The 24,111-nt window shown below is 35.6% G+C and overlaps 2 protein-coding genes across 3 annotated transcripts in view; both read left to right on the top strand.

The window, feature by feature from the left end:
• Positions 1-21,178, top strand: part of LOC149556049 (structural maintenance of chromosomes protein 2-1-like) — a 49,011-nt gene extending 27,833 nt beyond the window's left edge. For both annotated transcript variants that reach the window (XM_089830177.1, XM_089830178.1), the window contains exons 10-21: positions 62-158; positions 3,723-3,839; positions 4,071-4,289; positions 4,363-4,503; positions 4,708-4,875; positions 4,987-5,171; positions 5,444-5,537; positions 5,619-5,707; positions 5,835-6,060; positions 20,130-20,204; positions 20,302-20,444; positions 20,550-21,178. In XM_089830177.1, the coding sequence (XP_089686303.1) occupies positions 62-158; positions 3,723-3,839; positions 4,071-4,289; positions 4,363-4,503; positions 4,708-4,875; positions 4,987-5,171; positions 5,444-5,537; positions 5,619-5,707; positions 5,835-6,060; positions 20,130-20,204; positions 20,302-20,444; positions 20,550-20,580 (1,585 nt within the window). In that variant the 3' untranslated portion in view covers positions 20,581-21,178. The remainder of the gene's footprint in view (positions 1-61; positions 159-3,722; positions 3,840-4,070; positions 4,290-4,362; positions 4,504-4,707; positions 4,876-4,986; positions 5,172-5,443; positions 5,538-5,618; positions 5,708-5,834; positions 6,061-20,129; positions 20,205-20,301; positions 20,445-20,549) is intronic.
• A 2,191-nt stretch (positions 21,179-23,369) lies between these two features.
• On the top strand, positions 23,370-23,786 carry LOC149556048 (uncharacterized). Its single transcript, XM_089829680.1, has one exon. The coding sequence runs from the start codon at positions 23,370-23,372 to the stop codon at positions 23,784-23,786; it is 417 nt and encodes a 138-aa protein (XP_089685806.1).
• The last annotated feature ends 325 nt before the right edge of the window (positions 23,787-24,111 follow it).

Below are 24,111 nucleotides of genomic sequence, written 5' to 3'. Positions count from 1 at the left end.
GTATAATTCTTTTGTTACTTGCATGTTAGAAAAGCTCAATTGCTGTTTTTGGGCCATGCAGGGGAGGGGGTGAGTTGTTAAGGCGGCTTCATGCATTGTCAGAGGCAGAGGCTGAGCTTTCTATTCATCAAAACAACTTAGCAAGAATTGAAGCAGAAGTACAACCATATTTATATTGTCTTTTTTCCTATAAATTTGAATGAGTATGATTTATCATGAGAATAGGGAATGTGCAGTAAAATGGCTTGAGTCTAAACATGTTTTAAAAGGCAATGAAAATATAGAGCACATGCAATAAACAGAACAAATCTCAAGGTACATAGCATATTAACAGTAAGTAATATAAACAATTGCTGATGTAAATCTCAGATTAGCTTGCTATTAGTTCTTACTTTTATGACTTGAGAGTTGTGTACCACTTACTTTGATTTGTTTATTTTCCCATATGACACATTAACTTCTAATTTCATTGACACTCCAACATAGATGTTACATCAGCAAACAATTGCTGATGCAAAACTCATACTATCTTGCTATGGGTTCTTACATTCTATGGTTTGAAAGTAATGTACCACTTAAATTGATTTGCATTTTTTCCCATGTATTACATTAACTTTTAATTTCATTGACACCCTAACATAGATGTTAAATATTCAGTTCATGTGTGTAAAACAGAAACATACCCAATTATTGACTCAAAATCACACAGTTAAATCCTGATATTCACATCACAATTTGACTAGCTGTGGAAATCATCTCCTACTTATCAATCTTCTGACTGTTAGAGCAGAAGGATTTGCATAATTGCAATAATTTTAATGCTAGGTCATGGGTATTATTTTGATATAGGAGTATAGTTGGAAAACTCGCCAAGACCAGAATCTCGTCAATGTCTCAAAAGAATTCACAAAAAGCTCAACCAGTTTTCAGAGAAACTCAGCAAAAAAGTTGGGAACCTAAAAAAGTTCTTAAATTTAATTAGTAAAGCTTTTTTTTTTGGCAAAGTTCAATGGGAAGATGTATCAAATGAGTCAATAAATGAGAACACAAAAGAAACAAGCTTAGTCTATATATATTTAAACACAAAGCAGGTGCAAAATTGCACTCTTGTGAGGAATGCTGATGGCTGGAAGCAAAATTGTAAATAATTTATGCAAAACTAAAAGTCAATACATCATTACAATTACATCTTTCTCTTCCCAGCACTAGTTGAAACTAAGGGAGAGGTAGAACTAAAGGGTCTATTCGTAAAAGTCTACTCACATTAATTGTGCCTCCACACTCAGCATGTCTGACCTAGTGTGTGGCTTATCCTCCATCCTGGATGTAGTTCTGCTTCTAGCTTCTCCTAGCACTAGCAATGGCTACTCATTCAACTCAATGTCATCCTATGTGAAACCAGATCCACCCCACTCCAACATAGCCTGTCTGTCCAAATCAGTGATGTCATCCTCTTCAAAATTCACCTCAAATCTGCTTCAAATAGATAGAAATCAGTTTGCAAGTGTTTGGCAGACTATTTTCTCCTCTCAACAAAATGCACATGAAAAAATGAGAATTAAAATTAATTTGGGCTGTTTTTTGCCTTTACGTGCTGTTACGTGCTGTTATAACTCCGACTGAGCTTTTGACAAAAACTCGGCAAGTACTTGGAGTGTTTTTGCCAAATAATTGACAAGTTTTGGGTCCTAGTAAAAGTCTTAAAAACATGCCAGACCAGAAAACTGACCCATTTTTTGTAACGCAGTGAGTACTCTGCCAGTAGTGCATCTATGCAGGAGGACTTCCACAAGACTTACAATTTAGAAGTGCTTTTAAAACTTTCAGTTACTACTTGACTATTTGTTCCTTTTCGACACTGATTTCCAATGCTTCAAGATTTTTAGTTGTTGTCATTGATAATTAATCTTTATCTGAACTTCTGACTTAATTAATAAATGACAATGATAGTCAATGACTTGATTATGCTAAGATAGCTCCTCTTGCCTCAAGAGTATATTGTTGTGTTTCTTCAGTCAATGCAGCCATGTTCCTCAAATTCTCTAAATAGGTATGATAATTGGCAGCTTCAACTACATATCTATACAACGTAAGCATTGATTGCAGTAAACTTTTAATTAGAGTTGATATATAATGTTGGATATTTGGCATGGTCCTCATAATAAAAAGTGTCTACCTTTCTTGCTTTTGTAGCAACTTTGGTTACAAGTTGTGTTGGCGGGTAGATTCTACCAACATTTAATGTAAGATTTTGAATAATATATCAATTAAATATATCTCACTTAAGAGTTCCACCTTCTTTTGTGGAAATCTCTAAACCTCCTCTTTTTCTCAAGGATCATCATATTATATCCTCCTTTTGAGACTCAAATTTATTGTTATGCTCCTTGAATTTTTTGATCCATTAAAGAGTGTACCTTCCCCGTCAACTTCAATTATAAATGGGCGCACATAAAATCTTATTTGAAAACTCCCTTGTTTCTCTGAATTTTTCAGTCACTTTTCTCTTGAACTTTGAAACATAAGTGCTCCATTGATAGCTCACTCTGACTCAATTCGAAAAGGTCCACTGCATTTGAAATCTACCAAGACTATCTTTGCAGAATTACATTGCCAGCGTAAGCATAAATTTCACCACCAATAGCAACATGTTGCAACTTGCTCCAATAATGAACTCATAGGAATTTATTTGAGATACATGGAATAATGGAGTCGCTTCTCTATGCTGGTGCCACTCTCTTTTTGGCCACATCACTGCCTTAATTGTTGTTTCAAATTGTCTATGAAAATCTTCAGACTGAAAAAACTACAGATGGTTTTATTTTAGAAGGTTGATATGCTAGGTTGCAAAGCGTGTCCTAGGGTTATACACTCGCAGTCAATTGTTTCACTGGGAAGACTAGTAACATAATTAGATTTTTGCTACTCTTGCATACACCAAGCTCTTGACTTCTTGTTTGAATTCATTAATCGTGTACCATGTGGGAAGTTATTATTCATGAATCACTTGTGGGGTCATCTTTCCAACTTGTGGAATTGGTGTCTCTACCTTGTTCTTTGTCTCTGAACCCTGTTGCAGATTCACTAATCTTAACAGATTTGTTAAACAATAAAAAACATCTCTAAATTTCCTGTTTTTAGCTGTTTCCAAGTCAAACTTTTAACATTGATAATGGTGATCACTGTATTTGAATTAGTTGCTCCATTTCATTTCCTGTTTTTAGCTGTTTCCAAGTCAAACATTTTACTTTAGGTTGAATTTCTTTTAGACTTTCTTCTACACATTGAATATGTAAAAAAGGTTCTGGTATCACCTATGTACTCAAATTACACCTATAATATGCCTTATTTAACAAGCCACTGTATTCTGATACAGAGTGCAAATTTTTTAATCTAGTGTTAATACATGCACATACAATTTATCCTAGGCTTAAGTATTGAATGCTGCAGATAATAGACGCTTTTTCTAAAAGCGCAACTCTCATTTTGGAAGCTTATCATTTCCTTTGATTCTGCTTGTGCTAGGATCACCATGTGGCTTCATTAGTAGTTAATTGGGTTCATGTCTACATCCATGATGTGCTTAAGAAATTGCCTTGAAGCTTTTCCTTTGGACATATGCTTTGTTTTGACTCTTTATATTCCATTATTTTGCTCTACTTTTCTCTCTAAAAGTTCTCATAGGGAATTGACATTGGATTGTTTTTATTGTCCTTCCCCAGATTGCAACTTTGTTGCCATTGCAAAAGAAGTTTTCACATTTAAAATCTCAGCTAGAGCTGAAGTCCTATGATCTTTCTCTTTTTGAAAACAGAGCTCAACAGAATGAGCACCATAAGGTATTTCTCTGAGGAGAAGGTGCTACTTGTTTAATATATTCTGTAGATTTTTGTAATATAACTTTCTATTGAAACCATACACAAGTATTACATATTTTGAAATAAATTTTGTAGTCAATTTTTTGTAGCTATCATTAATTTTTAAAACTGTTTATTTTGGGTTGTCCACAATTATTTCTTTAATTGTTTGAATTGTCTACTAACCATACTCCATTCTATCCTTGTATGTAGTTAAGTGAATTGGTAGTTGGAATGGAAAAGGAGCTTGAAATGTCCAAGATAGAAGCATTGACAAAAGATGAACTTCACAAGGCTTGTGTTTCTCGAGTCACCACCCTTGAAAAGGCAATCAAGACACACAGTCAAGACCGTGAAAGTAGACTTCAAAGTCTTGATAAGAAGATTAAGTCAGTGAAGCAACAGATGGTGTTAGCTTCCAAGGAGCTTAAGGTAATAGAGAAATCAATTTCCCATGTTATAATGAGGTTTGTGGCTGGCAACTCACCATTTATTTGCATGGTAGGGCCATGAAGTTGAAAAGGAGAGACTAGTTATGGAAAAGGAGTCAGTTATTCAGGAAAAGGCTTCACTGGAAGCTCAAATAGTCTCAATTGAGTCTCAAATAAAAATCCTTGCAGAGGATTTGGACAAATTAAGTACTAAGGTAACCTAATAAATATATTATATCTGATTCTTTGGTAATTGTTGCAATATTATAAATTTGTTGCAAAATATTCTGTCTTTGCTCTCTTTTATTATTCTATAAATATAAGTCATGCACCTTGCATGGTTTGAATGCAGTGGGTAATCATAGTTTGAATTCTTTGGATCAGCAACTGTAAATTTGTTTTTTTTTTTCCATTTTCAGGTTGATGCCATTAAAAAAGATCATGACCAAGCTCAAGAAGAGCTGAATGTGAAGCGTGCAAAGATCAAGGAGCGAGATGCTCAAATCAATTCCCTAGCTAAGATGCAACACAAGCTTGAAGAGAAGATGAGTGATGCCCACTTAGAAGGAAAGAAGTTGGATAATGAGGTAGTTTACATATATACACAAGGAAAACAAGATTACCAACGTCACTGTATGCTATTTCTAGAGAAGGCTAGATTATAAAGTCTAATATAGTATTTTGAAAATTGGTTACAGATCAAACGCTTGGAGCTGGAACAGAAGGATTGTTCATTAAAAGTGGATAAATTACTGGAGAAGCATGAGTGGATTGCAACAGAAAGACAACTATTTGGAAAGGAAGGGACAGATTATGACTTCTCAGCTCGCAATCCAAGAAAAGCAAGGGATGAATATGATAGATTGCAAGCTGAGCAGTCAAGGTATAGAACAAATTGGTTGCCTTTTGCATAAATTAAGGTCAAGAACTTAACATAAATTGGGTATTTTGTAGGTCAACAATCTTGCTTTCTGTCTGCTAAAGAATCTTGTTTATGGTGGAATTCAAATGTTATATATTGAATGGAATATAGTAGTTAGCTGGCCATTTGACTATAACAAAGTATACTATAATATCAATAAAACAGCTATACATAAAATTGCATCGTCCTTCCTTATAACCACTGTATTGATGTTGAATTTTTATTGGTTGAAGTCTGGAGAAGAGGGTCAATAAGAAGGTGATGACAATGTTTGAAAAAGCAGAGGATGAGTATAAGGATCTTATATCAAAAAAGAGCATCATTGAGGTTCAAGTCATTTCTACTCTAATGTTTATTTTGCGACTAATGAGGTTGCAAACTGTAGTAAAGTTTATGTTTTCTATACAGAATGACAAGTCAAAGATTCACAAGGTTATTAAAGAGCTCGATGAAAAGAAGAAAGAAACTTTGAAAGTTACATGGTTGAAAGTAAACAAGTGAGTTCGAGTTGATTACCTTACAATTGCAAAATAGACTTGCACTGGGTCTTTTTACATAAAAATGCGACATCAAAGTGCAGTAATGCATTTATTATCTATATTATAATTTTTTTTTTGCCTACAGGGACTTCGGATCTATTTTTTCAACCCTATTACCGGGAACAATGGCGAAATTGGAACCTCCCGAGGGTGGTGACTTTTTGGATGGGCTTGAGGTTAAGGTTGCCTTTGGAAGTGTATGGAAGCAGTCCTTGTCAGAGTTGAGTGGAGGCCAACGTTCTCTTCTAGCACTTTCCTTGATTTTGGCATTGTTACTTTTCAAGCCCGCTCCATTATACATTCTTGATGAGGTATCAATTTTACGCTACCAGCAGTTACTATTTGTATGAATGTAAAGCTGCAAAAAAATGATCTTAAATATCATTTAATTTGATAGCATTCTTTAATATTCATTACCATCATGTGGTTTGGTTCCTTAATTTGTGTGTTACAGTTTCTAACCTGTTTAGTAGTACTAATAAATTAATAATAAATGGGTACAATAATCAAGTTTGACTAATAAAGGATCCACGCCAATCAAGTGCCCAGTCATTATACTAACCACGCTAACAATCTTCTCACCACTTTACTGATAGCCTTATCATTGGGATATTATTACTTTATTGAGGCTAGGTGCTATAAAACTTTTTTTTGTCAAATAGCTTTGATACTTATGGCCTAAACGAGGCTAACATGAATTTACAAAAACAATTAAATTTAAATAAGATGTGTAATTTGTATTCCTTCTCTTCACCATATTCCTGCTTTAAATTATTATCTGTGTGATTTTTAATGTTTATGAGGTAAAATAAAGAAGTTGGGAAGGATATGCTTGTCCTGTCAATTAGGCCTTGATTATCACTGTTTTCTGTTAATTGAAATTTCGTACAATAAGGCGGGTGCCAACTTATGGAGGCTATGCCCCATAACACCAACAGATTTCTAGATGCTTTGTTGCAATGCCACTGGCCCTCCTGGTATGCCAGGAATCACAGGAACACTCACACTGAATCATACTTCACAACACAGGGGCACAACTATGGGAGGAATCACATGTGCAATAACTAAAAAGTTAAGAATTTGCAGAATCTTGGATATTCTCAAAACAAATGGTATCGGGGTCACCACCATGAACTGTTGAAGATATGCTGCTTTTGTCCAAGTCTACTAGCAAATAAATCTCTTCATTGTGTTTAGTTGGTTCTTTGTAATGCCCTTGCTATACAGGTTAGCTTATTTCTACTGTTCTGTATTTTGACAATTGCTGATATTGCTGTTAATTTAGATTTTCTCTAGTTGTTCTCCTCTCTATGAAAGCAATTTTGTGTTTCCTGTTGTATTCTTTCTCGGTAGGCATTTTTGTCCTCCATCCCCATTGTATGCTTTTGTAACCTTTATATCTTAATACAATTATTTAAAACCTATGTTACCATGGATTTCCCGGATTGGGGGATTGGAAATAGGTTTCCAAGACAGATTTATTTTTCCCAGATTAGGGGATTTAAGGGGACAGCAGTGGGGACAATTATATGGCAAATAGGGACAATTAAAAAAATTTGGGGAATTTTATAATATTCATATGAAACCATGGATAAATCATGCTTATATACATTATAGAACCTTAACATATAATGTTTGTGTTAAATAATTTAAATTGAGATTTCACATGAAAGTGAAATTAAATAAATTATCAAAATTCAAATAGTTATAAACTTTTATGAGACAACTAGGGGATGGGTTTCTAAAAGTTTTTTGAGTTTCCGGGATGCCTCTGTTTCTAGTACAGATCAAATAATGCCAGAAATGCATCCCCAAGTAACACTGTTTAACACAACCTTAATAAACATGACCTTTTTATTAACAACTATATTTCTAGGTCTATATTAATGTTTCCGTTACAAAGCTTTGACATGGGGTGGCATAAGTGTAAAGAGAGTCAACAAAGTAGGACAAATAAATAATTTAGTCATACAAATAGAATAAGAACTAATAGTTGTGTACACCAAAGAGAAGTACATTCTGAGACTCTCAGACTTGTGTATTAAGTCCGAGTTATTTAATAAATTGAGTCCTTGGATTCTGCAGGTTTTTGTAGAAAGCATGTCAACACTGACTAGTTACGTTGGAGTTGTTATCTATATGAGATGGAGGACCTCAAATCAGAGTTGAATGGATTTGACTCCAATAGAGACATGGACAACCATGTAATTCCTCCCAGCTGACGTGTGTTTGCTGTTCATCATGCCCAACCAACTTCTCATCATACCCATTAATATTTTTCCTACAAGTTGTGTCATCTTGATTAAGAGAACATTTGGCCTTTAGCTAATAGAAGATAATATGTTTGAAATATGCTTCAATAGGCTCTCCATTCATATATGACAATTAATTTGCTTATCTTTTGAACAAACTGAGTAAGCTTCAATTTGAAAAACATTCCTAATCGAATCAAAATATGTACAAACACCAACCTCATATACACCATCATATGGATACAACAAGATAAATTATTAATGTCCAACACGAGACTACCAAAAAGACTCTAAGGGACTATAAGTTACAAAAGAGATACAACAACAAGGACACCAATTGGTGGATGGGAAAGAACTAACAATCAAAGCTAAATTGCAAAGACATGGACTATTTGGAGGTCAAGAGTAGTAGAGGACAACGAAGAACAACCATCAACAATCAATCAACCAACAAGAAGTAACCGAACATCGAAGGATAACCATTGGGGCAAGAGGGGAACTGTGATCGTCTACGAGTACCCTAGTGGAGGGTTGTCGCCTATGCGTATGATCTTTGGGAAGTCTCACATATTTGGTATGAATAGGAGTAGATTGGCCCAATCAACGCTTGGTGTCTCTAGTGGGGGCGACCAACAGAAAGAAGGAAGTCATGATGAGATGATTAGAACCATAACTCGAAGGAGATTGAAGCTACAAAGTGTGATCACGAAGACATGTAGCCTCATAGATATGAAGTGCCAGACACTGCTAGTTGGTGTATCTAAAGAAAGAAGCTAAGGAACGGTAGTCTCTAAAGAAATAATGGAACCTCCCTTGGATCTCATAATATATAGGGTAATGGAATAAGAAGTGTGACTGTGTCATGACCAATCTCGTGTCACAAAGTTGGCAAATTTGATCTTTGCGGTCTATTTGGTGATTGGTCTGGATGCAAAGCTGATGGGAGCCCACCTTGAAGGAGCCCTAGGGGATACGTAGATCATGAGTCCAACATTGCTCAACATAGGAAGGATAGAAAACGACCCCATACTGAACGTTGATGTAGTGTTGAACATAGAAGGCCGTCTTGAGACAGGGACCCTCAACGGGATTGATCCATGTTGTGTAGATGTCTACTCGAATGTGCTTGTTCAACTTCGATTGGGTAGGGAGGAGATAAGCAGGGGCATCCAACAAATACTAGAATGGGAGGGGATGATCAATCTCAATGCCAATAGAAGCAAGAAGAGCAAAAGCCTAAGCATGCCAACAATGGGTTCGACAAGAAGGATTGATTGTTGCAATAGCCTTTGAGGAATGATACGCCAAGTAAGAATATATGTACTAGCGTAAAATCAACAAACTCTTGAAGCCGATGAAGGAACTAGGTTAGGTCGAAGATTGTCCTTAGCACCCGAAGTGGTGAGCATCAAACTCGGCCAAAGTGATAATGGTAGGGGTAGTTCGATGGCACTTGATGATACATCAAAGGAGGGTCTAAACACACTCAATAGACACCCAACCAAAAGCAAGGAAGGAGGATCCCACACCATAGAATTGTAAAGTACAGTCGACTTGATCAAAGAAACCATGAGGGACATCTTGGACTTGGTATCTTAGAAATGGGTCCGGCAACACTATCACTCAAGCAAAGCAAGGGAGCCCAAACGTTTGTTTACCCAGGGCTGCCATGGAAGAAGTGCATATGAGAGCTCTTCGAATAGTTGAAGCCAAGTTAAATGTAAGTTGTCTTGAGTCACAAAAAGAAGTAAGGCCAACCAAAAGGCCCTAGAGGCCTTTAGGAGAGGAGGGTAGAGGCACTGCGTCATCAACAAAAAGAAGGATGGAAATCAAGACTTGAAACAAATAACAACCATTGTTGCGGAGCAAGAAGTCTATGAGGAAGGCCTCAAGCTTGTCAATGTAGATGTCGAATAAAGTGGGGAAAACGGGCAGCCTTGTATCTGCCATATAGTGCTTTGAATAGGTTTGAAGAACTCCTGAGGGGTTTTGAATCAATTGGCAACACACTCATATGATCTCAGAATATTTGTCATGAGAATCTCAAGAATCCCAATATCTTCGAGTCTTTGAAATAAGGCCACCCGAGGAACTAAATCAAAGGCTTTGCGGAAATCCACAAAGTAACAATTCACCTTCATCAAGTGGTGTCTAGCCTCAATGATAGCCCCAAGGGTCAAGATGTGGTCCACAGTTTGAAAGTCAGTCTTGAAATTGGTCTGGCTTCTAGCTTGACAATGTCGTTTGTCAAGTTCCTTGGAGAGAATGGTGTGTAGAACACTAGCATAGAGTTTGGCAAAGGCGTGACCAACTATGATTGTCTTAAAGTTGTCAGGGTTTGGGGTCGACTTGGCTTTGTGGATTGGATGGATGATGTGCCGCGACCAAAATCCATTTGATTGTAGCCTATGTATTCATGTAAATGTTCATGAGTCTAATTGTGGGATCTTCAAAGTGTTGATAACATTTGTGATATTCTTCTTGCAAATATGGATGGGCTAAAATATCGCAAGGACGAAGTAAGATGGAATAGACATTTAATTAGTCAGCTAACCTAGAGTTGAAAGGCAACAAATATTTAAATAGCCATAAATTAAATGCAATGTTTTTCCTCACTATCTTCAAGCTCCATCTTGACATGTTAAACTCATTACATTTTTCTTCGTTGCTTGCACATCATATTTCTTCACAGTAGCACCATTATACTAGCTCTTCTACTTCCAAAAAGACATGGAGACATAGACAAAGCATGTGAACTATCAGACGAAACACCAAAAAATTGGACTCAAGAAATGAGATGATTGCAAGATATGTACAAATGAGTTTTGATAATCATATATATAGAATGGAAGCAAATGCCAAGAGCTGAAAAATGTAGATGCAATAGGCAAGTGTAATGCTTGATTCCACTCACCTCCTTGGTTCTCCATGTTAGGCACATATGCAAAAGGTGGAAGCATCGACATGCCATGCAAATTATTTGACATGATACACTCCCTACAAGGAACAAGCCTCTGTTATCCCCTTTCCCCTTCCCCACATTCTCATATTCAATATGCATGCAAAAAGATGAAACATAATAAAAGCCTATGGATTATTTTGATGTTCACATCCAACTGTGAGAGCATAGACAAGACACATAAGTTGTGAAGTGTAGACAAGACATGTAAGCTGTTGGAAGATGTAGAAGCACAACCAAGAAAAAAACTTCTTTTTTTAGAAGAAAACAAATACAGTCCACGTTAGCTTATATTAAATTTATTTTTAAAAATGAATAAAGAGATATATAGATTGTATTTATTGGAAGATTGGCATTAATCATCCATACACTTGATTTTAGAAATGTTTGGTTTCCAACAAGCTAAGATGTATCAAAATCTAATATCGCCACATGATTGATTTCTTAAAAATCAAATATGTTTGATATCCCACCAAATCGAATTGGTTGGGTCCACGAAGAATAAATAAGGTATGTAGTATGTACACAATTCAACCATTTTAAATTTTTCTAAATGATTGATTTTGAAATTTACCAAGAAAACTTCTAATAACATAGAAGAAAATTATTAATTTGAATAGTATTAATTTTTAATAAGAAAAATATTTCTATTTAGTTAATTATTTCACTGCCTATTTACCTATTTGTTTAAAAATGGCACCTTATATTTGAGACCATCCAACACATCTCAACCATAAACACTTGTAACTATGGGATGCCAAGCCTGTTGAATTATAGGACTTTAAAATTTGTTATGTCTTGGAGTTGGGAAAATGTTTGGCATTTCAAATTGTTCTCTAAACGTTGGTAGCAAAATAAATTTAATTATTTCCCCAATTGAAAATGAGATCAGTGTTATGGGACTCGATTCACCTCTAACTTGGAAAGTCAAAATTGGGTATGGACTTGGACCTGGCGACCAGGACTCAAAAAATCGAAAAACCCATGAAATTGAAAATTTTAAAGGATTTAAAGATTTTTTCATTAATCTTTAGTTAATTAACATCAAATACACAGTAATTGACATAAATAGAAGCTACTTAAGATACACACAATTTTGCATAGATCACATAAGTATAAAAGCAAAATTTTGAAGGAAAAACACATAACATAATATAAAGTTAAACATAGTGTCATTGTCAAATGTCTACAATATTCATGGATTATGAAATCCATGGAATCATTTGTTCAAAACATATATCAATATAACAACTAGAGTGTAGAAGACTAAGGCTCATAGTAGCCTATGTCCTATGATTATGCCTAAGATAAGTCATCGAAGACTCTAGAGCCATCCTCTCTCTCTGTGTCTGAGGCCCTGAGGGGCATCTTCATCCTCATCCTCACCCACATAATCCACATCATTAGACTCAGATCAATCACTCCTAGCCTCAGGGTTCTGCACTCGGTATCCTTGCACTCTAGCTTCCTCCATTGCCATCACTACTGCCTCTACCACCCAATCTACTTGATCAACCCACTCCATGTCTTCATCACTTAAGACAAGATAAACAATCTTTGTGTTCCGCTCTGCATGTGGATCCATTGTATCTAATACAATCGGTGATGTATTAGTGCCCTAGATTTGTCTATGGCGAAGGCGAAGGATGTAGTAAACAAAGACACGATCATTCACTTTTGCACAAACAATGAAAATGAAAGTAAGTTTGTAGAAGCATCTTTCAAATGCTTTCTTTAGCTCCTCTCAATGATTAAGTGCAAACTACAAAGTTGCACAAACTATTAACAATCGATATGGGAGAGCCAAATTGATTTGCTAATTTCTCTCTCAAAACCACAATACTCTTCACTAACTCTTTTCTCTCTATCACAAGCATTAGCAAAGGATGGAATGACCTTTTAAGGTCAAATAGATGTTATACGAGCACAAACAATTTAGTTAACCCTTTTATTTTATTAGGAGAGTCCTTGGACTTGACGAGTCCATGGCGACTCCATGGGGACTCTGCCAAAATTTGTCGAGTCTAAGGCTAGAGGCAATCTACCTCGTTTTGATGGACCTTGGCTTGAACTTGATGAGTCTTGCTCTGACTTGCAGAGTCTTAGAACTATGAAGGAGATGAAATGCTTGATTCAGAGTAACAAATACAACCTAAATTCATGTTTTTAACACATATCTTATGCTTGGAGAATTTTACAAACTTCTTGATAATATATGTTATAATGCCTTAATTAAAAAGGAACTGTTTGCTAAGTTATAGATTTAATGTCAATTGCTTAATTTCTTTTGGTTAGATTTTGTGGCCTTTCCTAGAAAAATCAATTTCAGGTGTGAGAAAAAGCATGCAATGGTACTCCTTCCTTTCCTTGATAGGCACACATGGATAGTTGTAAAACCCCTATTGTGCCTCTGCTACCTTACATTCGTAGTGCCTACAAAAGCAAAGTAGGTGTCTTTTCTTAACTAATTTATCCTTTGTGCAAAATCGTATATTATACACGTGTATTGTGAAGTTCCATTTTAGAATGGTAATTGTGTAAGGTGAGAGATATGCAGATCTTCGGCATTGAAATATGTAGACATCTCGCCCAAATTTCCCTAACAGATAACTCCTGCTAGATATGCTCCTCTGCCTTGGCTCCTCATCAAACATGAATCTCCAGTAAAGCTTTCGTTGCATAAATAATATTTGCTAAATGTTTACTATTTGACCATACTACTCACATGTATATAAAAAATAGAGAATTTTATTTCCTCTGAACCTTACATATCACTTCAGCATACCCGTTGCACACCAAGGTGTGATTGTGATTGCTAGTTATGATCACTTGCAAGTTTTCTTTGTTTTTTGTTATCATTTGTAGCTTTTTCTGATGCTATTGGATCTATGTTGCTTTGTTGTCAAGGTCATTCACCTTAGTGATAGCCAGGTTTTCAAATACAGGGTGGGCAAACTTTTCATCCAGCCTGGCTTACTTAGCTATTCTGTTACCTCATGAGCAATGGCAAATAATGCCTGGCCTTGTTCACAGATTGAATTCTATGCTCCATGGAGTTTCCAAGACAGGGACGTTTTAGGGGACGGGAACAGGTCAAAGCCAAAATTTAGGGAACGGGACCTTAGGGGACGGCGATTAAAACCATAGTGGATTTTTTTTATATAGAGAGACAAAATTCAAGTATACATATCATAACATTGATAAACCATTCACATTTTAGAAGATCAATACATGGGAATTTGTCAAATGACAAATACTAAGTACCTCCATTAGAACATATCACATACATACATAGTAAAATCAAAATGCGCCTAAAGTTTGCAAGTATTATGCATGAAATCAGAATGAAATCAAGAGAAGTGCAACTAAAATAGTAAGTAGTAAATAGAAAAACTAAACGCAATCTTTCCACGCTGCTGCTACTGCTGTTGCTCTATGTTTTTTTTCCCCTTGTAGCAAGTACATCATATCTAAAAATGAGTAGAAGAGTTAGTGTTTTAGTGTTTTAATGGACAAATATGGTTTGCACATTTTTATTATGTCTTTAAGACAACTACGGACCCGCACAAAAAGCAAAATTAACTGTTTTGCCTTTACCCAACTAGCTGGAAAAAAAAGGACGGCTAGGGGATAATGTTTAGTAGGCCTAGTTTTGTTAATATATTTTGCTAGCAGGTTGTTTGACTTGAAGAAGGCATGACGGTGATGTGTTGTCTGTATGCATGCAACATTGAAGGAATAAAGATAGGTATCATTGTTTTTGTAAGTTCCATGTAGGTTGCATTCGGCTGTAATGCAGGTGAGTAGGGTAGCTTTCTAAGGCTTTTTCAGTATATACTGAAGCCTAGGAGGCTAATGAGCACTATGATACAACAGTTTATATAATGTCTATTTGATATAGTCATATTTCGGGAGTCTGTTCAATAGTTTAACTTTTAAGTGACCTAACATTGATAATTCTATGCTTACAACAGTTTCTACTTTTAAGTTCTTAGTATTGGTACTATTAAGATGACACTGCAATCCCTGAAAATACAGAATCATCAGTCTTAAACAGGATTCCATTGCAAGTATCTAATGATTAGATCTGAATAGCACAAATCTATAACACAAGTCTGCAACTGCATAGTGCATACATATCTTATATCTGGTTACAGTAGCTCACAGCTTAAAATCATCAATCCATTTAGAAACCAATATTTTAACTGATCTATAAATAAGAAAGCATTTTATTTATGAGCATAATGGTCCAATGACATTACATAGAAAGCTGGTGACAGTAGGGAGAAAACAGACCCCGATGCATGAAAAATTAGGTTTTAATATTGCATTCATCGGTTTTAAAGATGCCTTTTGTGCATATTGGCATGCTAGCTACCACTTGAGTCCTACTGTAACCTGTCATCTATCGTGCACAGTGCAGGCATCACAGGCATGGTACAAAATTTTAGTGATCAATTTCCACCTACAGAACTCCTCATGTGCATCTGACACAGGCACAAAATTGCACCTTTTAGCATTAATATAATGCCTATTTGATATGGTCAGTTGTCTGCAGTCTGCTCAATAGTTTCTCTTAAGTGACCTAATATTAAGAATTCTATGCGTACAATAGTTGTTGACAAAACTTTCTACTTTTAAGTTCTTAGTATTGGTACTATTGACATGATACCATTGTTGAAAACAATTGATTAATTGTGTAATGTCTTTGATGTTACACAAAATGTCATATCATTGCCAGTTATTGTATCTTGAGCTCACTCAGGCGATGAAGACGGTTTCTTGTGTCTGCCGAGCATTCCAGAGTTTGCCAAGTTTAGAAGACAGTGTCTATCAAGTTCACTTGTTTGTCAAAGGAAAGTTTGCAGAAGTTGAGTGTTAATCGAGTTCACTCGGTTAATGAAGAAAATGTTAGATGGAATTAGTGTTAACTGAGCTCACTTGATTACCAAAGGAACTTTGTGAATATGCAGTGTTAACTAAGTTCACTTGGTTAACACAGGAAAATTATTTTTGAGTTAGTGTCTACCGAGCAAGGTTGACTAACGAAGGATTTTCTTGTTTTGGCATATTGAGTTCAATTGATTTAATTGTTGGTCCTAGCCGACTGAGGAGATGAATATTAAGTATTCCAAGTTATATTCAAGCCAACTTGACAATGTGTAAGATATAAATATAAGGTCAAGTTGAGGATTGAATGTGTCAAACATAACAAAAGATTTGATGATGCTTAGAGGAAGCGAATTAGAAGGCTAAGCAGAATATTCTTGTTGAGTTGCAAAGATATATTCGATTAGGAAGGATCAAGTATACAAGCCAGAATTGAGATTTGTAGTCAGCAATTCAGTTGCATCAGAAATCAGGTCATCTCATTGTTACTTTCTAACCATTGTAGCAGTGATCTAAATCTCTTAACAGAGTTGGCTTAACAACTATTTGTAAATCCTCTAACAAGGTGGCATTTCTATATTGAATTGTCTAAAGACCTCTAATAAGGCCACTTTTAATAGGGTGATTAAATCCTCTAATAGGGTCAACACCTAACAGTGTATTTTGTAACCTTTAACAGGGTTGACTCCTAACAGGGCTCACTTCAGAAGAGTGAAAATCAGTAATTAGTTGCAATTGGTGGTTTTTCCCAAATTGGGTTTCCACGTTAAATCTTGGTGTCACTTGTGTTTATGCTATTTCTTTTATGTGTATGCAACTAAGTTAAACTTAAGGTTAAGTCAGTTATTGCCGAAGTACAATATTTGCTAGTGTAAACCGAGTGCATGTGTGTTTACCGAGTTACAGTAGAATATAGTTTAATCAGAGTTTTGATTTGTATTAACATCTAAGGGATTTGGGATTTAGTTTTGTAGTAACTGATTCATCCCTCCCCTCTTAGTTACTTCTCTTATATTTCCAGCAACCACAATCCCTGAAAATACAGAATAACAAGTCTATTTGACTAACATTGTCTTCTATAAGTATTTAGAAACATTCTTAAACAGGATTCCATTGCAAGTATCTAGTGATTAGATCTGAATAGCACAAATCTATAACGCAGCTTTGTAACTCCATAGTGCATGCATATCTTATATCTAGTTACAGTAGCTCACAGCTAACAATCATCAATCCATTAATGAACAGAATGGCCCAATGACATTACATAGAAAACCGGTGACATTAGGGAGAAAACAGACCCTGATGCATTAATTGATCTTAAAGATGCCTTTGTGCATATTGGGATGCTAGCTACCACTTAAGTCATTGTAATGTAATCTGTTCATCTATTGTGCACAGTGCAGGTATCTCAGTCACGGTAGACAATTTTAGTGACCAATTTTCCCCCACAGAACTTGTCATGTCCATCCTGACACAGGTACAGAACTGCACCTTTTAGCATGAACATTGTCACTGAAATTCTTTCTGATACCAAAAGAGGAAAACCAATGGCTGTTCAAAGTGGAATATTCTAGTAAATGCATCAACCACTCAATTCTGCTTAAAGCGGCCGCCTTTTACCCTCAGCCATAGTGAGCTCTGTAAAAACCTTGGAACATACAAGGGTTCGGCAGTTTAGGAGTGGAGGGAATCAGATCCGTCCATGTACATTCATGTGTGAAGACTCTGATGGGCTGCAGCTTGATATATGTTAGACAAGGTTGATTACCATAGCTAATGCATTATAGTTTTCTGCAACAACTTTTATGCACAGTTCAGAGATTTTTATTAGGGAAGTTTCATTGCCCTTCTTCTATTTTATTGCTTAGAGACACAGGGGATGCATATCAATGAAACTGGTCTCTCTATTCAAATGACATTGAGCATGGGTTTGTTATATGTACTATGAATTGGGCATCTTTCTCGTAATGTTTTGGATTTCATCTCCTTATTGATATTTTAGCTCAATATCTGTGGATTTGGATTCCATAATTTGGTTGCTGTATACTCACTGGGTGAGTATATATAAAAGGTACATTTTCTAGTTTAGAATATTTCTTTGTAGATACAGAAGCTAATTGATTAGAGAAATTCGGATGAAGAGTACATTATGTAGAGAGGTTGATTCCAATTGTAGTGCTTTGTGATAGTTCTAGAGATCTCTATGATTGCATTCAGTGGTTTGTTGTTGTTTTTAGGGGGTTTGATAAGAAGGTGTTGGGCTCTTGGTATACAAATCATATAAGGTAATGTGGGAGAAATCTAAACACAAGAATATAGAGCTACAAGATTGTTTTGAGCTTGGATGGACTTTGATTTGAGTAAGGAATAATGTCTAGTAGGCCTCTAGCTCTGTTAATATTTTCTGCAAACATGTTTGACATGAGGAAGGCATGAAGGTGACATGTTGTCCATATGCATGCAACATTGATGGAATAAAGATAGGTTTTGGAGTTTTTGCAGGATCCACGTAGTCTGCATTCTGCAGTAATGTAGGTGAGCAGGGTAGTTTTCTAAGACTCTTTCAGTATATAATAAAGCCTAGGAGGCCAGTTAGCACTATGATACAAGAGATTTAATAACTTGATAAAAGAGGGAAAAGGAAATAACAATCCAAGATATGGGAAGGCTGTCTTTGAGAGAGGAATTCAAATGTTTGACATAATTGAAGAAAATTTAAGAGAGGAGTTGAAGCCAAAATTGACACTGAGAAGGAAGCCTTTCAGGACAGCATACAAGAGGAAATGGTATTTCTAAGAGTGCCAGGAACTGCCTCAAATGTTTTGGTTTACTGTTTCTGGAGTCATCTGTGTTTTGACACTGCAAGGGATCCAATCTCATTGTTCTTAGTTTGTTTAATTATTATTGATATACCATGAACTTGAGAACAGAGGCTGTTAAAAGAGAGAGTGTGCTGGCACTTATTCTTCTGGATATATCATCTCTTCAAAATTTATTGAGACATGATTTGGGCTGCTATTGAATTGGTTGAAGAATAGACACAGTCAATCTATGATCAATCTAGAATAGAAATTTGGGCCACTATTGAGAGTATGTACTTGTCAAATTTGTTTTTATTGTCAGTGTAGCAAATAATTCAATAGGAGTTAGATCTGGATGAGCTTAAGCATTGGCTATCCTTCTTGTGCGTCTATTCATTGCCCAGAATCTAAATTTAGTTGTCTACCAAGCATATGCAGTTTCTTTATTACTGCCTACAACTTTGTGTTTTAGGTTCTCTGCAAGGTTGCCAACAATTTGAACCATGTTTATTTTTGTACTAATATACTTTAAATATTAATCTTCTTCAGACTTACCAGAATTTAAGCTAAGAATTGTGCTATTTAACATTAGACATATTTTCATGGTCAGAGCAAAAGTAAGATGTACTTGCACTTTGCAGTCAAATTTGTTTTTATTGTCAGTGTAGCCAATACTTCGAGAGGAGTTAGACCTGGATGAGCTTAAGTGTCGGCTTCCATTGGTAACAGATAGGTTCTGATAGAGCTGAGTTTTCTTCCATCTTGTTCAAATGCTGAGATCATGAAGAATTACCTTTTGAATACTGTGCATTATGTAATTCTCATCATGTGTTTAAGTACTTATTGGAGAATATGCATGGTGATACTCTGTGAACACTTTTTGTTTGTTAGCATTGCCTATGATCTATGTTTCATTACATCCCATGCTTTGAATACTATTTTAGGTTTCTTTCGGGTAAATTTTCCTACCGAGCAGGAAAGCAGTTACCAAGTTACCATTATACTGCATAATTGATAACTGACCTAGCAGCTAAAGAACCGGGATGTATAAATATATGTGTGTGTATTTGTGCTTGTGCACATGCATGTGTTGTAATGCTATTGGTTTTATCCAGGATATTTATATGACAGGCTTTTCAAGCTTTCTTTTCCAGCTGACGAGTTTCAAACTCAATGCTGCTGTCCATTCTTACTTCTGGGTACTGTTCAGTTCTCTCTCCTCATGGCTCAGTAAGAATGCAAAAAGTATCTGGGCAAAAAATCTGTATATTTAGCTTCCATATCAGAGAATTCTAGACTGAAAGTATCTAAAATATTTAAGGCTTGCTTCCTGCTATGAAGATGCAACTTCAAATTCTCATGGTTGGGTAGTAATTAGAAAATTGAAAATACTTTATAAAGATGATGAATGGTGATTTAAATAGTTTGTTGTCCATTAAACAGCATTGTTTTTAATAATTTTGGGTGACTCTTTGCAGGTTGATGCTGCTCTTGACCTCAGTCACACTCAAAACATTGGAAGAATGATCAAGGCTCATTTCCCTCATTCTCAGGTAAATGCTTTTCTTATTGATGTAAGATAAGATGATATAATGAGCTTCTGTATTGGCTTTTTCTTTGAGATGCTCACTGAGACACGGCAACACACAGTTCATTGTTGTCTCTCTGAAGGAAGGCATGTTTAACAATGCCAATGTTATATTCCGAACAAAGTTTGTGGATGGAGTATCTACTGTACTAAGAACAGTGCCAGCAAAACAAAAGAAGAAAGCTTCCGAAATTAGTCCCGAGAGGTACGTTACATGCCTGGAGGGTAGCCCTTAAAGTTACATCTTATCAACATATGAGATGGTTTATCTTTCTGCTCAGCTTTGTGTTGACTGTTGTCATTTGATCAGGAGCCCTCTTAGGGAGAATAGGACAAAGTAATAAAAACAAAAGGAAGGAGCAGTTGCATTTTAGAACGGAAATCCAGCATTCAAATGTTCAGCATATTCAACGACTGCAGATCAACTACTTGTTGAACATGTCCTTCATTTTTTGACAAGCCTTTGTATCTTGGCTATCCCAGCCAATGTAAACTCCCCAGCTCTGCTATATGACGTAAGATGTATTCTGCATTTTTAGAATGTTTATGTCGGCAGGGGATTATCTTTGGGTCATATTTGTCGAAGATTGCTACTGATAGTAGTGAGGCAAGGTTGAAAGCATATATGAAGCATCAAAGAAACTTTTAAAAGTAAGATTTCTGCAGTTATGTTTAGTTGATTGCGTGAAAGAACCCTTGGGTTAATTGTATTCTGGGTTTAGGTTAGTTGTATTTTGGGTTTTAACATAAACTGCCAGGGGTTCAAGTTTCTTCTTTTTCCTTAAAAATGCTATACATACATTCTGTCACTGGCCAACGTTAAGGCCAATGACCCCTTGTTGTGGATTTTCGCTAATCCAACGGTGCATCTGCGATGACAGATAGAATCATTGAAGCAAAAATAAAAAAATAAAAATTGAGAAAAAAATTCAAAGCGAAGCACATATTTAACAGTAAGATCGATAAATAATTGTTTCTGATTGGCCACATGAAAAAGTCTTAGATGGTAAATAGATCTAGGATAAAAGGAAACATTGAATTTTGAAGTTTAAAGAATTTTTTTATATGATCTTTAAATAGAATCGTAGAGATCTCACTAAATAACTAAAAATCTATATGTAATGTTCAAATTTGATTTAAGTATCTAATTTAAATTTTTATTTATTAATTTAAAATGATTATAATGGTAAAATTCAATTTTAGTAACTAATATAAGGATAAGAATATTTTTAGATGTTAGAGATGATGATTTGTATATTGTATCATACCAAATTATGTTGTGTATGAAATCAAACTTTATTTGTTTATTGGGAAATATTTTTCTATGACGAGATAATTACTTTTAGGATTCAACTATGTAGTTTATGAGTCAAACTCATTGACCCATTGTTTATGATTAGTGGCTCCAAAGTCATTTAGTAGAATAAATGGTCCACATAACACTAATGACATCTAGGGAGGTGAATATTGTGTAGAGGTGTTGAGACTCGAGAATAAGAGCAGATTTGAGGAAGAGACAAAACTTGGAAGAGAAGGGGAAAGGAAGGTTGAGGAGGCCAGGAGGGGGAGAGGAGGAAGAAAAGGAGGGAAAGGAGGAAGGAGAGAAAAAGGAGAATTAGAGAAGAGAAGGAGATGACCAAGAAGAAATGGAGGGTAAGAAGTTGAATAAAAATAATAATAAAAATAAAGAACATGAAGTAATAGATCGAAGATGAGAGAAGGTGCAAAAGGAGGATAGTGAGGAGGGAAGGGTAAAGTGGAAGATAAAGGAGAAGTAGAAGAATAAACAAGAGAGGAGAAGAACAAGCCCAACAGACAGAATTATAAGGAGAACAACACAAAGAAGATGGAGAAGGATAGTAAGAAAGAGAAAATTGAGGAGAAATGGTTTGAAGGAGCAGAAGGAGAAAAATGAAAAGCAAAAGGAAAACGAGGACTCAGAAGAGAGAGAAATAGGAAAAGGAGAGGGATATGTCTAGAGTAAAATATTTTTATGGTTTTTGTATTCATCACTCTTTTTACTTTAAAGGATACTTCAAATGTAAAATAATTGATATATAATTATATACACAATAGAGAAATACCATTAAACTCAACTTGCCATCAAAACAAAATGTAATTATTTTTTAGAATAGAATAATTAAGGTTATGATCAAGTTTTTCCACAACATAGTTTTTTAAAATAAATGTAGATGTGGATAAAGTGGTTTAGGTTGCATCCATGACATAAGCCAAAGGTAGTGGCGAGTTTGTTATTAGTATCATATTTGACTTTTGTTCTTGATTTTTTTGGAGGTTTGTTTCTAAATGATTTAGTATTTAGGAATTTTACAATAAATTTCTTATAGTATATAGGGCAAGATCTTGCATTTTGAAGATAAACAATATATTTGTTTGATTTTAACTTTTAGTTCTAATTGCGAAGCACATCTTTCTCAATTTTGTAGTAGTTACACTTTAGATTTGAGGTCATTTGGAAGATACTTGAAGTTATTAAGATTATCACCAAATATATTTTTTAGGTTGCAAGTAAGTGATTTTTTTAGTGTTTTATGGATAAGTGCGATCTAGGAACTAAGTAAGTTATTGTAAAAAAAAAGATAATTTGAATTTGGTGCAACATGATGGGGTTTCAACTAGAGAGATGCTATTGATAGGAATCTTATCACACTTTAGAAAAAATGTAAACAAGGATGATCTCACAATTAAGGAGATGGGTTCCATAGATGCAAAATCTATATAGAAAGAAATCACCAAGCTAAAATACGATATTTTGATATTAAAGGAATGAAAAGTAATTTGTGGGTGTCTTCAACTTGAAGCCATAGTTATCTATCTTCTAAGGTGACCATTGTTTTGAGTAAATCAAACATCTTTTGATAATTAGAACCCCCCTTTTAATTGCTTTAAAGAACTCTCGAGTGTGGTATCCACGTGGGTTTATCTTCCATTCGTCATATATGAGTACTAGCATGGGAACATAGTTACAAGAAATTGAATCAACTATAAGAGACTATTTATAGTTTCACAGTTCTCAAAGTATATTAGTCATAAAATTATTTAGAAAAGTCACTTTTGGACATAACTATATTGGATAATGTAAGAATTGAATAAGAATAACGTATTGATTATGAGACTCGGGGACCTGTTGATTTATGAATCTGTCCAGATTTACCTTGTGGCTAGGGGTTTTTTCATAGTAAACTTTGATGCTGCTAATGACAGGAGGGCTATTTTGTGTAGTCGCTTAAGCTGGGAGGATCGTTACCCTTTGTTGGCCAAACCTTGGCACGAGGGTTTTGACCCTACATCTGAATCTTTTTCTCATATGCCTGTTTGGATTAGGCTCCCAAATCTTCCCCTTCACCTGTGGCTGGATTCAGTTCTTGAAGCTGTGGGAGATGCCATTGGTGACTTCAAAATGGTGGATTCTAAATCTTATGATATTCTGCATACTACTTACGCTTGCATCCTCGTGGTGGTCAATGCTTCGAAGGGCCTCCTTGAGAAGATCAAACTTGAGGTCCCTAATGGTTCTTGGATTTAGACTCTAGACTATGAAGGAATTCCTTTTCGTTGTAAGGTCTACTCCGAGATGGGACATATTGTCAGACACTGTCCTGGGAAATTGAGGAAATCAAAGGAAAGACCTTGGTGGTCTGGGGCTTTGGTTCAACATTACTCTGTCCTTAAAGACCCTGCTCCTATGGTTTCCCTCGCGACTGTGGTTGCTGATGGTGCCTATAGCTCTGCCTCATCTGACTAGGCTATTGATTCGTTGTTGGATGTGGTTGTTGTGGTTGCCCCTCCCTTTGTGGGTCAGGTCCCTGTGGGGAACATTTTTGTTGTGGTTTTGCTTGTTTCTCCGGTTG

This window comes from Cupressus sempervirens, chromosome 5, assembly GCF_028749045.1.
Source record: "Cupressus sempervirens isolate cs-2001-9-10 chromosome 5, ASM2874904v1, whole genome shotgun sequence".
NCBI lineage: Eukaryota > Viridiplantae > Streptophyta > Pinopsida > Cupressales > Cupressaceae > Cupressus > Cupressus sempervirens.
Note: the sequence above shows the minus strand (reverse complement) of the source record. Positions and strands in the feature narration are given on the sequence as shown.